This window comes from Pelmatolapia mariae, linkage group LG16_19, assembly GCF_036321145.2.
Source record: "Pelmatolapia mariae isolate MD_Pm_ZW linkage group LG16_19, Pm_UMD_F_2, whole genome shotgun sequence".
NCBI lineage: Eukaryota > Metazoa > Chordata > Actinopteri > Cichliformes > Cichlidae > Pelmatolapia > Pelmatolapia mariae.
The window spans coordinates 47,678,061-47,692,089 of record NC_086241.1 but is presented as its reverse complement, the minus strand read 5'-3'; the positions used below and the strand labels follow the sequence as shown (position 1 = coordinate 47,692,089).

The 14,029-nt window shown below is 43.0% G+C and overlaps 1 protein-coding gene across 3 annotated transcripts in view; it reads left to right on the top strand.

The window, feature by feature from the left end:
* akt1 (v-akt murine thymoma viral oncogene homolog 1) overlaps nt 1–13,727 on the top strand; it is a 31,641-nt gene extending 17,914 nt beyond the window's left edge. For 2 of the 3 annotated variants that reach the window (XM_063498241.1, XM_063498242.1), the window contains exons 3-14: nt 1,457–1,585; nt 3,178–3,289; nt 3,596–3,722; nt 4,280–4,411; nt 4,549–4,614; nt 5,057–5,125; nt 5,267–5,392; nt 6,791–6,919; nt 9,980–10,194; nt 10,336–10,423; nt 10,633–10,735; nt 11,823–13,727. In XM_063498241.1, the coding sequence (XP_063354311.1) occupies nt 1,457–1,585; nt 3,178–3,289; nt 3,596–3,722; nt 4,280–4,411; nt 4,549–4,614; nt 5,057–5,125; nt 5,267–5,392; nt 6,791–6,919; nt 9,980–10,194; nt 10,336–10,423; nt 10,633–10,735; nt 11,823–11,902 (1,376 nt within the window). In that variant the 3' untranslated portion in view covers nt 11,903–13,727. Of the gene's footprint in view, nt 1–1,456; nt 1,586–3,177; nt 3,290–3,595; nt 3,723–4,279; nt 4,412–4,548; nt 4,615–5,056; nt 5,126–5,266; nt 5,393–6,790; nt 6,920–9,979; nt 10,199–10,335; nt 10,424–10,632; nt 10,736–11,822 lie in introns of those variants that run through there. The other variant, XM_063498243.1, reaches the window with a different exon arrangement.
* The last annotated feature ends 302 nt before the right edge of the window (nt 13,728–14,029 follow it).

The window sequence follows — 14,029 nt, the reverse complement described above, 5'->3', positions numbered from 1 at the left end:
TTACTCAGAAGTGTGTGTGTGTGTGTGTGTGTGTGTGTATGTGTGGATAACAGAAGCTCATAGGACAGATCTTTTACTTCTTACACACACACGCGCACACACACCGTGCTTCTGTGTTGGAGGAAATGGGGCAATTAAGGACAGCTTGGTATGGCACTGCATGGGGTTAATATGCGGCTCCGTAATTAAAAATAAATTACAGTTTTCCTGTATAAATATTCAAGTTCCACTCCGCTGTGTGCCACTGCCTTGTTATGGTATGTAAGCTATTTTTTTTTTTTTTTTTTTTCTCCCCCGTCTTCACCGTCTGCACAACATCTGGCGCAACATTTCCTGAAGCATCACCGGAATAAATTGAGTTTCGTCTGCCTAAGAGAGATTCATTTGTGTGATGCCAGTGTGTCTAAGTGAATGGGATGGACATGCTTGGCTTGAGTTTAAGGCTGTTGTCTAGAAAACGAGGAGTGTGGAAAGTTTTGTATGAAAATCAAATTGAAGCGTTGGCATCCACCGTTACAGAGTTAAGAACTGTAGGAAATGTTAAGCTGGACTGCAGATTAAAATGTTTTAAAGTGAAGTTAAAAATTCTACTTGTTAAAAATGTATGCAAATACTGTTTTAAGTTGCTTAAATGAAAGGCAGTTTTTGCTGAAAACTAAAAGCGTGAAAGTGTAAGAAGCCTGAGGATATTTGCATACGTGATTTACAGAATTTTAATTGTATGATTAAAATGATACTGGAGCTTTACCCGTACGTTAGATTTTTACTATGCCTGCTGTGCTGTTGGGAGAATGACACGATCAACTAACTGTCACAATTCAGAGAGGGCAAGTGAATCCTGCACACTCTCAAACAAGAATATTTCCAATGGGAAGAATGTGTTTGAAGCTTACATTCCTCCATTGTGTGCTATAAGTGAGAAAAGGCCACTTGAAACAATGTCCCATTCCTCATTCTCCTGGTATTCGTTTGATTTCTTGTGTAAAAATGGCTACAGTGGAATTTGGGGGGGGGAAATCTAGTCTCCTTCCTGGTGAAATTAGTCGACTTAGATCCTCAAACTCGGGACAAGTTGGGACAAGATCTTTTTGTTTTGTTTTGTTTGAATATCCTGTGACTATCTATATTGCAAATGACTGTTGAAAAAGAGGACGTACCACGTGGAGGGAAGGAGTCCTGACTCCAGCTTTAAAAACAGCATTTTTGATTCTCACTAAAAGAAGGCCCTAGTGCTTTCAGTGCTAATTTAATAATGCGTTATACCGCTAACAATTAATATGAAAAGAAATCACTAAAATGTTATGAGGCATTCACAATGTCAATGTTTATTCCTCAGCTTTCGAGGCTGTAAAAGCAAGTAAGGTTTGAACAGACAACACCGGAGGGGGGGAAAGAAAAAGGAGTTGGTCTCATGCTGTTTAATTTTGCCTCCTTTTCAATCTTTTTCTCTTATCAGGAGAATACATCAAGACCTGGAGGCCAAGGTATTTTCTCCTGAAGAGTGATGGTACATTCATTGGCTACAAAGAGCGACCGCAAGATGTTGACCAGCTGGAAACCCCCTTAAATAACTTCTCTGTAGCACGTGAGTATCTGCTTCAGAGAAACCACCACATTTTTTCCCTTGTTTCTTGGCAGCTTGTTTTCACCCCTATTTTGTTTGCTGCTCTTCTTAACTTGCATGCATGATTTTAAAAAAAAGTTTTTTATACTTCTTCTAGTCTCTGCCCACACTGAAAAGAAGTTAATAACAGTTTGACAGTGTATAAGGAAAAATGTGGAAGACCTTTTTGAACAAGTAACCCCTCCGTTTACTCATCTGGCAGCTTTCTAAATGACTTTGAATAGAAAGAGAAATTGCTGTGTTATCATCTTAATAGAACGGTGGCGCGATTTTCAGTAGGAGGACCGCTCCGAGCAAAGAGAGCTCCGCCGCTGAACGTGCACGCAAGATGTTTTGACTCCTTACATTAATGCATCAGATGGCAGCTCTCTTCTCTCTGTGCAGTCCCCAAACTTTGTTTGCATTGTGACAGATAATAACAAAAACAAAACAAAACCAAAAAAATGCCCAGAGCAGCTCGACTCACTCGATCTTCACATCAGAGAAAGTTGCTGCGATAAGCTGTGCAGATGACTGAACACAGCAATTAGACGGCATACTGTTTGTTTAACAAAATGTTTCCTCTCCGACACTCTTGAGTTATCGTGGCCATTAGCCGCCTGATTTCAAGTATTTATCTGGGCTCCTCTCGGAGGTTCTGTCTCCATCAGCGCTGGCTTTGCTTTTGTCACCACTGTGACCCCACCGCAGAGGACACATGGTGCGTCGTTGCTGACGGGGCCGCTGCAGCTGGATTACATATTCACCCTGATGGAGCCATGTTGGATCTCAGTGGTGGTCCACTCAGAGTCCTCCATCCATCAGACGCAGGCCATTTTGTGTCACGTTCTGACATATTTGCTGACATGTTTCATTTGGGAACAGATGTTACTGCGAAGGAGGTGCAGATGGAAATCTCTGCTTTGTAAATTCAGTTATTAGACTGTTGTGAGTAATTGTTTTTGCAAACTGCTTACAAGACAATTATTTGCTCCAAAAGTGGGAAAATTTCAGCAGAAGCAATAAAAGAAGCGTGTGATGATGTGCATGATATGAAATTCTTAAAGAACAAGACTGATTAAGCCGGGTGTGTGCCAACGTGGCAAGTTTAACATTTCCTGGTTTGAGTTTCTCAGACATGAAGTTCTGTTTCCTTTAGCTGATTCATTTTAGTGGAAATGTGATATCATCTCAGGTTCTGCTCTGAGAAAACAAGATGTGACCTTGGGTTTTGGGATTTATCGATGATTCAGATCAATAATTTAACATGTGTTTTGTCAGATTCATCACTGTCTGAAAATGACTAGTAAAGAGTTGCTTTTTAGAACAACCGTGCTGGATGTGCTGGATTTAAAGCACTACTGATACAAAGCATTTTATTTTTAAAGGGACTGACGATTTAAGCATCAGTTGTTTTCTCCCACCAAAGTGCACCTGTTCTTTTCCAAATTGGCCGAGATTGTCTGTTAGGACGGCGATAAAGATAAATGGCTATAACTGCGGGTCTGTCTCTCCCCTCTGCTCTCCTACACACTGGCCCTTCTCTTCGTCTCCATCTCCCCGGCTGTGGTCAGAGTGCCAGCTGATGAAGACGGAACGGCCCAAACCCAACACATTCATCATCCGCTGCCTGCAGTGGACCACTGTCATCGAGCGTACCTTCCACGTGGAGACCCCCGAGGAGAGGCAAGTGAGACGCAGACCCCTCACTGCTCACAGAGCACTTGAGCTCGAATCATCCGCATGCTAAGATTTGGCCCGGAATGCTACAAAGTAGTTTAAGAGCTTAGTTTTTCTAACATGCAGAAGCGTACACCAACATACATATTTAATCATCATTATACACCTTCACCCTGTGCACTGGCTCTTGGCAGAAGTCACACTTGAAATTGCCTTCCTGTTGATAAGAAGACAATTACATGATTGGGCTGCTGGGGTTGCTTGGTGGTAAATGGACTGATGTAATCTCTCTGCTGCTTGTGTCTACCTCAGGGAAGAATGGACCAAAGCCATCCAGGCAGTGGCTGAAGGCCTACAGAAACAAGAGGAGGAGATGATGGACTCCTCCCCAGACCCCATGGACATGGAGGTCTACCTGACCAAACCCAGACTCAAAGTGGTACTAGCTCATTTACACTCCATGTATCTTTGTTCGGTTATGTCCTCATAAATGTCTCTCTCACTCGTTCTTAACGAGTGAGATTGCTCCTCGCTGTTAGTACAGCTCCCCCCCCCCCCCCCCCCCCCTCCTCATTTGACAATTACTCCTCCTTCACCCTCCCCAGCTTATTTGTACTTGCACAGCTTCAGCCCACAGCTTCTTTCCCAACATCAGTTGTGGGTGGCTTAGCACCAGATAGCATGCCCACTAGGTTTCACACATGCCCCCCTCCCCCCACATGTGTCATGACTTAAAGGTCCAATGTCACTGGATTAGATGTCCCCCGCACAACCATTTTCAACATTCTCTCCAGAGCTGGGGGTCAAAGGTTAACTGAGACACAACCACATATATAGGTCAAACCATTAGAGGAGTGGAAATTGCTCTGTGGGTGAGATGGTGCCTTAAATGCTTCAGCGTTGTTGTCAGTGGGATTGCGTGTCCTGTTTAGAGTCTGAGTTCGTTAATGCTCCTGTTTGTAACCAGATGCTGTATTCTCCCCCATTGCCTTGCAGACTATGCACGACTTTGAATACCTCAAACTCCTGGGAAAAGGCACTTTTGGCAAAGTTATTCTGGTAAAGGAGAAGGCCACAGGACGCTACTATGCCATGAAGATCCTAAAGAAGGAGGTGATCGTAGCAAAAGTGAGTGGCTGCCAACAAGCAAGTGAAGGGGTGAAAATGCACTGGAGTCTGGGGGAAAGCAATGACTGATACCTAAATAGTGATTGAGAGAGTTGCACAAATGCTGTCTTTTTTTTTTTCTTCTTCCTTGTCTCCAGGATGAAGTGGCGCACACACTCACAGAGAACAGAGTCCTCCAGAATTCAAAGCATCCGTTCTTGACAGTAAGGAGCTCCTCCATATACCCAAACCAAACCTTATTTTAACTCGCACAGATCCTCAGAGGCCTCTTCAGTCCAACCCAGAAGCATCCATTCAGAAAAAAGAGGCAGTTTTTGTCAGGAATGTTTTGAAGTGCTGTGCTTACAAAGGCTAGAGTTGAGTGTTTTTTTGTTGTTGTTGTTTTTTAATCGGTTAACCCTTGCTTTGAGGTGGGTTGTAATGATAAGCTCCTCCCAAATTTTAGATCTAAGTGGTGGGTGAAGGCAACACATTGTCTGTGCTGTGGTTTTCCTCCTCTTCTTTCGAAATGTTTAAAATGTAGCTAAAGCCGCAACGTGTATTGTGATATTTCATGTTACCATTAGCTGTTTAAATGCCAGCTTCCTCTTGACTTGGTTTGAAACATGAAGTTCTGCTTTGAGGTTTTTGTTTTTTGATCTGCAGGGACTGAAATATTCCTTCCAAACACATGACCGTCTGTGCTTTGTCATGGAGTATGCAAACGGTGGTGAGGTAAACTAGTTTAATCATCGCTAAATGTGCATCTGTAAATACTTTGGATGTTGACTGTGTTAATTTCTCAGTTCCTTCTTGACTGAAAAACACTCTTATTTGTCCTCTGCGTCCCTGTCAATCTCTCCCACATCCCCTCAGCTTTTCTTCCATCTTTCAAGAGACCGGGTGTTTTCAGAGGAGCGTGCGCGGTTCTACGGCGCAGAGATAGTGTCTGCTTTGGACTACCTGCATGCTGAAAGAAACGTGGTTTATCGGGATCTAAAGGTAGGCGGGAAAATGTGTCCTCACTTCCTATCATCCTAGTAGTCAGCCTCCCTTTCTCCACCCTCCTCCCCTTCACTTTCTTTCTCCCTCCCCGTGGCAGGATATAAATAGGGTCTGTCTCCATCTAGAGCAGTGGCCAGGCCTTATTGATCTGCCTCCCCCAGATCAAACTCCAGACCTCACTGCAGCTGGATGCAAGTCCGGCCTGTACGTTGCTGCAGCCAGACAGAAATAACTACCACGGCCCCTTTGAACAGATCACCACCAACCAGTCATTATAGTACACACAAAGTTCTCAGTGGGTGATATCACCGCTCTGTGTGTGAGATTGACGTCATTCTTTGTGTTAGCTGTTTTCTTTAATGGAGGGGAAAAAAAGCCACACATCTTCTCAGAATAAAGAAGTTTGAGATTTCCAACTGCTTCTTGTTTTGCATTTGAGTTTAAAATTTAAACAGAAGTGTGAGAGGGAAGATGACATCTGAGATGGATGCTGCAAATTGATTAAGGCATGTTTGAGTTTAAGAAGGCTTTGGGGAGGTTATCAGTTGCAGTGGGCTTCTGAAGCCCTAATACTTCCAGCTGATAAAACTATACCAGCCAGGTCAGCATAGCACTCCCTACCTCCCCCCCTCCCTTTCCTCCCTCTCTCCCTTGGGTTTATGAGCCAGGCTCCCAGCCTGCTAGGGTTCTCCTGAAAATGCCAGGGTAGCAGGATTGGAGGATGTGCTGACTCTGGCCGGGCGCTGCTGGCCACGTGTGAGCTACAGCTGCCAGGTGACTTTAACTGAGGGAGAGAGACAGCGAGGGGAGGGTGAGGACATGCTGATATTAAAAGGCCATGTAACCTCAAGTCATGACACTGCGTAATGCATGTTTTTCAGTCAGTTAGGTTTACCTGTGTGTATGTATCACCAGGTACCTTTCCATATTCACGCTTTTTATGAGCATTTTCACAATATTTATGTATCGAACTGAGAAAACAACATTTAAAGTGTAGAGATCAATTTTTTTTGCTTTCCCTCACACGTGGTTGACCTGGAAAAACTTTCTTGTAAGCCATCAGTTACCATCACATATCACCACAAAGCACAAATGACTAAGAAGTGGAGGGGAAGAAGGCCGTGAATGTTGCAAGTGCCCTATTGGTAATTTACTTCCACATGAGATACCTTATTTGGATGACATGCATAGTTACTTCCAACCTAAGGTGTTTAATGACTAAATAGATTTCAGTTAATTAATTACAGACACCAGTTGATGTTTTATTTTTCCACAAATTCCTGTAAAAGACTCTTGTTTCTGATAGATAAATATATGTTTGATCATTTAATAATTTATATCAATATCATCTTTTTGGGATGTTTAACCAAAGAAGTAATTTTTCTGTCTTCTCAGCTGGAAAATCTTATGCTGGACAAAGACGGACACATAAAGATCACAGATTTCGGCCTGTGTAAGGAGGGGATCAAAGATGGCGCTACTATGAAAACCTTCTGTGGGACTCCAGAGTACCTTGCACCTGAGGTAAAAACACAACAGTGGTTCAGCCAGCAGGAAAAAGTGACTTTAGTGTGTGCAGAAAAGCCCACTTTCTGTAGTTCTCTATACATCAGTGACAAATTAAAGGAAGCTGAAGCAATAATTTGGTGTCAGGCCACTTTAGAGCTGCAAACAGCTTTGAAATCTGGTGTGTGTTGGATGGTGGTGAACACATCGTCTAATGGTGTTCACTTGGGTTGACATTTGGTGACTGATTTACTCGTCCAGCTGTTCTTTCACTAGCTGTGAAAGAACAGGAATGAATCTGTATTTCTTGGTTTTCTTTGCTCTTTTTATTCAAGTTTCTGTTTTAATTTTAAATATGTGTGTATATTGGTGATATTTTTCAAATGTGCTGAGCCTAGAGCTCTCTACCTTGCTTTAAAGTAAATAAAAACAAAATGATTGTATTTGATTGAACTGAATAAGATGAGCTGGAGCCCAGCATTGAATGCTAGTCGTGGTGCATGTGACATTTGTAGAGAAAGGAATGGTGTGTGGTGTTGAACACTAGTAGAAGAAAAGGGCTGTTATCCTGAAATGCCTTTCTAATCTCCAGTTAAGGTTGTGTTAATGAGTATGCCGTGTGCTCAGGGTAGGGCAGCCTGCTCTCATGTTATATGGCAAGGGGTGTGGCTACCCTTGTTGCGTGCAGGTATGACAAGTGTTGGAGTGGGCTGTGTAACACGAGAATTCATTGTGAATGTTTGTGGTGGTTGGGTGGGTTGGTGTCACTAAGTACATGTGTGTTTGCATGAGCCCCTTGCCTGCTGCCATTTAAAAAAAAAAAAAAAAAAAAAAAAAAGTTTTCCAGGAGAAGGTGTCCATGTTGACACAGTTGCTGTATCGTTGTTTTTAGTCTGCATTTGGAATTTTCTGGTTGGGGGAGGAGGAAGGGTAATTGGCTGGCAGCATTTCAGGAAACGTGAGCTTCCGCACTCTGAAAAGAGAAGAAAGACACACACACACACACAGACCACATTGGCTACAGCTGTTGTGTGGCACCAAGGGAGCCACAGCCCCCGATGCTGCTTGGGGTGCCTCACCTGACCTGGGCTGACTCAGAGCTGGTGTGAGGACACTATTACAGAGTGCTTCAGGGTGCCTCTTGGGAACACGTACCTGTGCTGCTTGTCGAATCAGATGGAACTCCCATCTAATCATCAGCACCAGGTAAAAGTCCGAGCTTTAAGTGCGTTTTCCATACATTATTTCTGCCCGTTCCAAGCTCAACCTAACCCACTTCGCTCCACCACCGAGTTGCATAGCCCATGACAGCTCCAACCTCGGCAACCGAGAGCAGAGAGACATCAGGGGGCGTTGCCATGGCAACGGGGTCGCTGGCAAGCGTCTCTGCGGAGTGCGGGCCAGGCAGTGTTACAGGTTGTTCTGCAGTAAACAATGACCTTGTTGTGTGTGCTGCACAGGAATGCTGTAACGTCTGGGAATATTCCACCCAGAGCAGGGGGTGGGGGTGGAGAGGTGGGGGCGAGAGGGAGGACAGACCCAATCTGCAAAAGCCTGATCAGTTTCTCTCAGGAGTGAGGAGTAGGAAAGTTTCATTCAGTCACTTTTTATTAAGTAATAGAAAACTATTATTGGCCAAGGGATTTGGCTTTTAGGGAACTTCTACAAAGAAGAATGTAAACAGATTTAATCTAGCCACTGACACTGATCTGGATTCACCACTTTAAAAAATTAATGGCTTTGAGCAGAAAAAGTGCAGTATACAGAGCAGAGCTCCAAAGCAGCAGTGTGTGTGTGTGTGTGTGCTTTTTATCCTCTCTCTCCTCACTATCTCTGCTCCTTTGGGGAAGTGTAACAGTATTAGTTTGGGGCTGGGGTGCAGGCAAGCAGGCAGGCAGGCAAGCAGTCCTGGTTACGTATATGAGGGATGAGCTTGGCTCCTGCGCTCCTGGCAGCTTCACAGCTGTGGTGCTCTTCTACATATATGGGGCAGCTGCAGGCCCAGCTGTCGCACGGTGTGAATCACACGACAGCAGCGCTGGAAATAGAGACGGCCCAGTAATCCTAGCCCCGCACCGGCTTCACGTTACTGCCCCTGTCCTCATAGTCGTCCTCTTCGATGATCGCCGCTCACCGCAGCACCCGGCTGTTTGCCCACAGACACATGCACTCGGCTTGCGCATGCACATACAAAGTAGTTTTGTTCCTTTTACGGACACATGCGTCCATCTGTTTTCCAGGACCTTCTGTGTCCGACACGGTTGCGTCCGTATCCAATTCTATTAATCCACTCATCTTTTTACTTAAGATTCTATTCTTGGGTCGGAATTACCTAGCATCACACTGCTGAAGGTTTAAGAGAACAGACTGTTCTCCTTGTCTCGATTTCACCTTCAACATCCGCCTGGTGAGGTAGAATCCAGTACATGTCCCCGGAGACCTTGGAACAACTCCGCTCAGCAGCACATTAGTCATGCAACAGGTTTTGCTGTTCACTAAGCACAACACTGGAGGAGTTTGTCTCATTAAGAACTGTCAAGAAAGTCACTTTATGGAAAGACTAATACTAAATATTTCTCTTTCTGAGACTCTGGCTGCGTTCATTGAGGTGGTTTGTTTGTAAGACCCTTGTCTGTTTGGTGCCACACATAAGCGACCCACACCTCTGCTGCTTGCTGATCTGTATGTGTGGAAGGCCCTGTGGTGATTAAATATGCAGGGCTCTGGGGGAAACTCTATCCTTGCTCCTAATGTGAGATGTGAGTCAGTGTTGGCTGGGGCTGCCTCAGAAGCCCAGACCAGGGGGAAAAGCAGGTGATTTTTGTTGGGTGGGAGTGAGTTGGTGTACGGGGGCAGCCCAGTTACTTACAGTAATTGTATTTGGTTTACAAAGCTGCAGTTCTCACAGCCTTTGATGCCTAACACATGATTAGTTGTCAACTATAAACTGTACCTGCAGAAGTGTAAGGACTACTTATAAGATAATAGCACATTATAAATCTGCAACACGAAGTTAAAATGACTCAAGAGCATCCAAAAAATAAAATAAAATCTTGCTCACCTTTCTCCCCAACACAGGTGTTGGAAGACAATGACTATGGCCGTGCTGTGGACTGGTGGGGTCTGGGTGTGGTGATGTACGAGATGATGTGTGGCAGACTGCCTTTCTACAACCAAGACCACGAGAAGCTATTTGAGCAAATCCTCATGGAAGACATCCGCTTCCCCCGGACCCTCGGCCTCGAAGCACGCTCCCTGCTCTCTGGTCTTCTGAAGAAAGACCCAAAGCAAAGGTGACAACCTTTCTATTTAGAGTTTGTGCAAGGAAATATGCGTTCCTACTATGAGATTATGATATAAAATGGTTGGAATTATCTACATAATTAATTTTGTCATCATGCATCTGGGTTTGATCTTTTTGTACTCGTTTCCAGGTTAGGTGGAGGACCTGATGACGCCAAGGAAATCATGCAGCACAAGTTCTTTGCCAGCATTGAATGGCAAGATGTTTATGAGAAGAAGGTGTGTTTCTGTAAAGCTTCCTCATTCCCCTGTGACTGTCGTCTCTGTAAGAACACCAAACTTGGTCAGCTATCGTTTTCTCGGAGGTCAATAAAGTGACGCCACCCATTTAGGCATGACATGGATTGTCATCAGACTGGCAAATGGTACCAAACTGATTGAAGGCTCTAATGTACTGATACTTTTGTGTGTCTTCTCCTCCACAACAGCTGGTCCCACCATTTAAGCCCCAAGTTACATCAGAGACGGACACGAGATATTTCGATGAGGAGTTCACAGCACAAACCATCACGATTACACCACCGGGACAAGGTAGCGTTAAACACGCACACTCTGGGCACCCATACAGAGTTTTCTACTGTGAAATATGATTAAATCAAATCTGTTCATTAACTGTGCAATTGTGTGACCTTGCATTTGAGTCTGACCTCCTCGTATGACTTTATTACCAATTATGACTTTTAAATTGATAAAGATGAAACCAGATATCTTTTGTTCCCAAAGATTGCTGATTTCCTTCACCTGTTAAAAATGTTATAGTTGTTTTGTTTTGTTTTTTTTTTTTGAAGAGTTGGAAGGGTGAAATACAAGTCATTCACCCACAGAGGTTTTTCCTTCTGTACAGAGTATTGTACTCTATCCATGTGCTAATGCTTCAGTTAGTGGTGGAGGGCTCATAAATGTGAGTGCAGAAACCTTCCTGCAGGCATAACTAGCTCCCTTGAGAGCAGCCTGCCCTCTCCTGGAGAGTCGGGGCCATTAAAACACAGCGTTGTGCCTCATGAAATTCTCAAATGCACTTCTGACAGCTAGTATATTAATGGCAATGGAGTGATTATGGGTTCCTAGCTATCATACTGGAAAAATGAAATGCATACATTTTATTTATTGAAACATAAACAAGAAATGAAGATGAGAAATGTGCATATACCATATAGTGCCATAGGGCAAAAGGTGTGGTATACTCTGGATAGGTTGACTCTCACTATCAGAGAGTTTTATTCATACCTGTGGACCCTAGAATTATTCAACCCATGCATGTTTTTGCATGAGAGGGCGCATGCAAACTCCACACAGAGAGGGCCCACCTGTTGGTGGATTTAAATCCAGGACCTCCTTGCTGTGAGACAACAGCTAACCACTGGTCAATTCTGCTGTCCTTACTAAAAAATGACATTTGAATATCTGTAGAAAATGTTTTTCAGAGCTGGTATAATTTACACGCCTCCATTACCCTGACATGGATAGGCAGTTATTTTAAAAAATGGATGTATTGTATTGTTACAGATATTAAAAGTACTAGTTGGCAAGCTTTGATATATCCATGACCTCTCCTGAAAAAAAAACCTTAAAGAGAGAAAAAAAAAACCTGACCATTTATTTCCCCCTCCATTCACAGATGACAGCATGGAGTCCTTTGACAGTGAACGGAGACCCCACTTTCCCCAATTCTCCTACTCTGCCAGTGGGACGGCCTAAACGACTTTCAACCATTCCTCCGGTCCGACCATCTCGCTTCTCCCCACCTGACTGCACTCTCAGAAGACCGGGGGCCCAAACCCTCGTCCTCCCAGCAATCGTCTGCAGAAGCTGTCTTTGGATGCAACAGTCGCCATCTCCAAATTACCTTTTCCAGGAAGAAGGAAATCCGAGACAACATACCTGTGTGGCCTTTGAAGACTGACCACGGAGATAACACTACTGTTCATTTCCTGGTTGTTTATTACTATACTGAGCAGGCAACCATACACCGTAATGAATGGGGAGATGTAGCTATGCACAACTTACGCTACTGCTATAAATCAATTATTTTATTTTTATTTTTTTAAACACAATTTAATGTCACCATAACCATGTCAGTTAGAAAATGGGCATACTGTGGACCAAATACATCATGTGGGAAGAGAGTATTGTTTGAGTGGGTGATCAATCCATGTTTTAGTCCATTCAGACTTTTTTTTTTTTTCTTTTTGCTTCATAAGTGAATGTACCATATTAAATAAAGTTAATATTCTTGCATACTTATGTGTTGTAACACATGGCTAATTCTCCTAAGACTGAAATGCCATCGTGTGGAAAAGATCTTTAACACTTTCCTACTGCTGAAAAACCAACTCTTGTCAGTGTGTTGTACTGTCACACCACATCATGGTAAGTCTGGTGAACGGATTGTGAAAAGCAGTCTGATGCGAGGAAAGGCAAATATGCAAAGAATGCAGCGCGATTAATCATTAAGGCACAAACTGGCCTGCAGTGAATTCTTTTTTTTTTTTTTTCTTTTTTTGGAAACTGTTTGCACACCAGAGTCATTGAGAAGACCCCCGGTTACCTGTTCAGGGTAATAAATAGCCTCTGCAGCCTCCTCCTGAAGTAAGTGCTTATAGTTCCTGATGCCTTTTTATCTCCACGCTGTGCCACAAACATCACCTGGTTTCCCTCTGGTGAGGGTCGCTTGGCTTCGACCCTCCTCAGAATCTCTGATCTCTCCTTTGGGTTTTTCCTTCATGTACAGTACACTGCTGGGTGTTTTCCCCACCCAGTGCATTCGCTGCAGCCTCAGTGAGGTCACTTTAACATAATACACGTCTTTTAGGAATACTTTGCAAACAAACAGGGCTTCAGGGGATCGTCATCTTTGATTCGCCCCTTTCGGGGTCTTATATCCCTTCACAAGCTTCTGAGTTATTTATGAGACCAGCATTGATTATAATAAGTTGTACTGTGCCAATGACATGCACTTTTTCTGCCCCCAAATGATTACGTTTGGACTCTTACTTGTACTTTAAGGTCGGAAAAGAATAAATTTGCTTCTTTTTATAATATGGATTCAAATGTTTGTGAATGCAAATAAAACCAGATTTGCTTGTCTGGTTTTTGTTTTTGTTTTTCTTCCTTTTTAAAGAAGGCTCAGGCTTCTTTTAAAAGCATGCTCAGTTTCCGAAAGCACTTCAGTATATTTAAGATGACAGATAATCTTTTTTTTTTTTTCTCAAAAAGTGCATAATACATTATTGAATGTAATGGTTTTTGTGTTTTCTCTTCAATCGTTTGCAGACCTTTTGTTCGGTTTTTGAATCTGTTACTTTTTCCTATGCACATGTGCCCTTTGCTGTCACCTTCTGAAAATAGGGAAATTCATTTTGTACTTTTTGTTTTTAATTTCAATTTCATTTTTTTTTTTTTGTACCTGCCCTCCTGTGTTCCTGAGACTGAGGACACCAGCTTTAGTAAACAATAATATAAACTTTGTACACTGTTTTTACTTGTCTCTTTCAAATTGATGAAATAAAAGGTCTTAACAATAGCTTTGTGGACTCTTATTGTGAAAGGGATTTCAGGCAAAGACAGTTAAAAAGCTCAGAACTCAGCGAGATGACTATACAGTATTATTAGACCAGATAAATAGTGCTGTGTTGCGTTGGCAACATTTATTTTTGTTGCTTAGTGGAAAAAATAAAGTTAGACACCTTCCCGCCACTCTAATACTTGTTTGGGGTTCAGATTTTTCTTATTTCAAGCAGATCTTGGTTGCAGTTACTGTGTTGTTTTTTCTTCTTCAAAAAATTAACTTTAGCAAATTCTGAAAGTCCATATAAATTATAACTT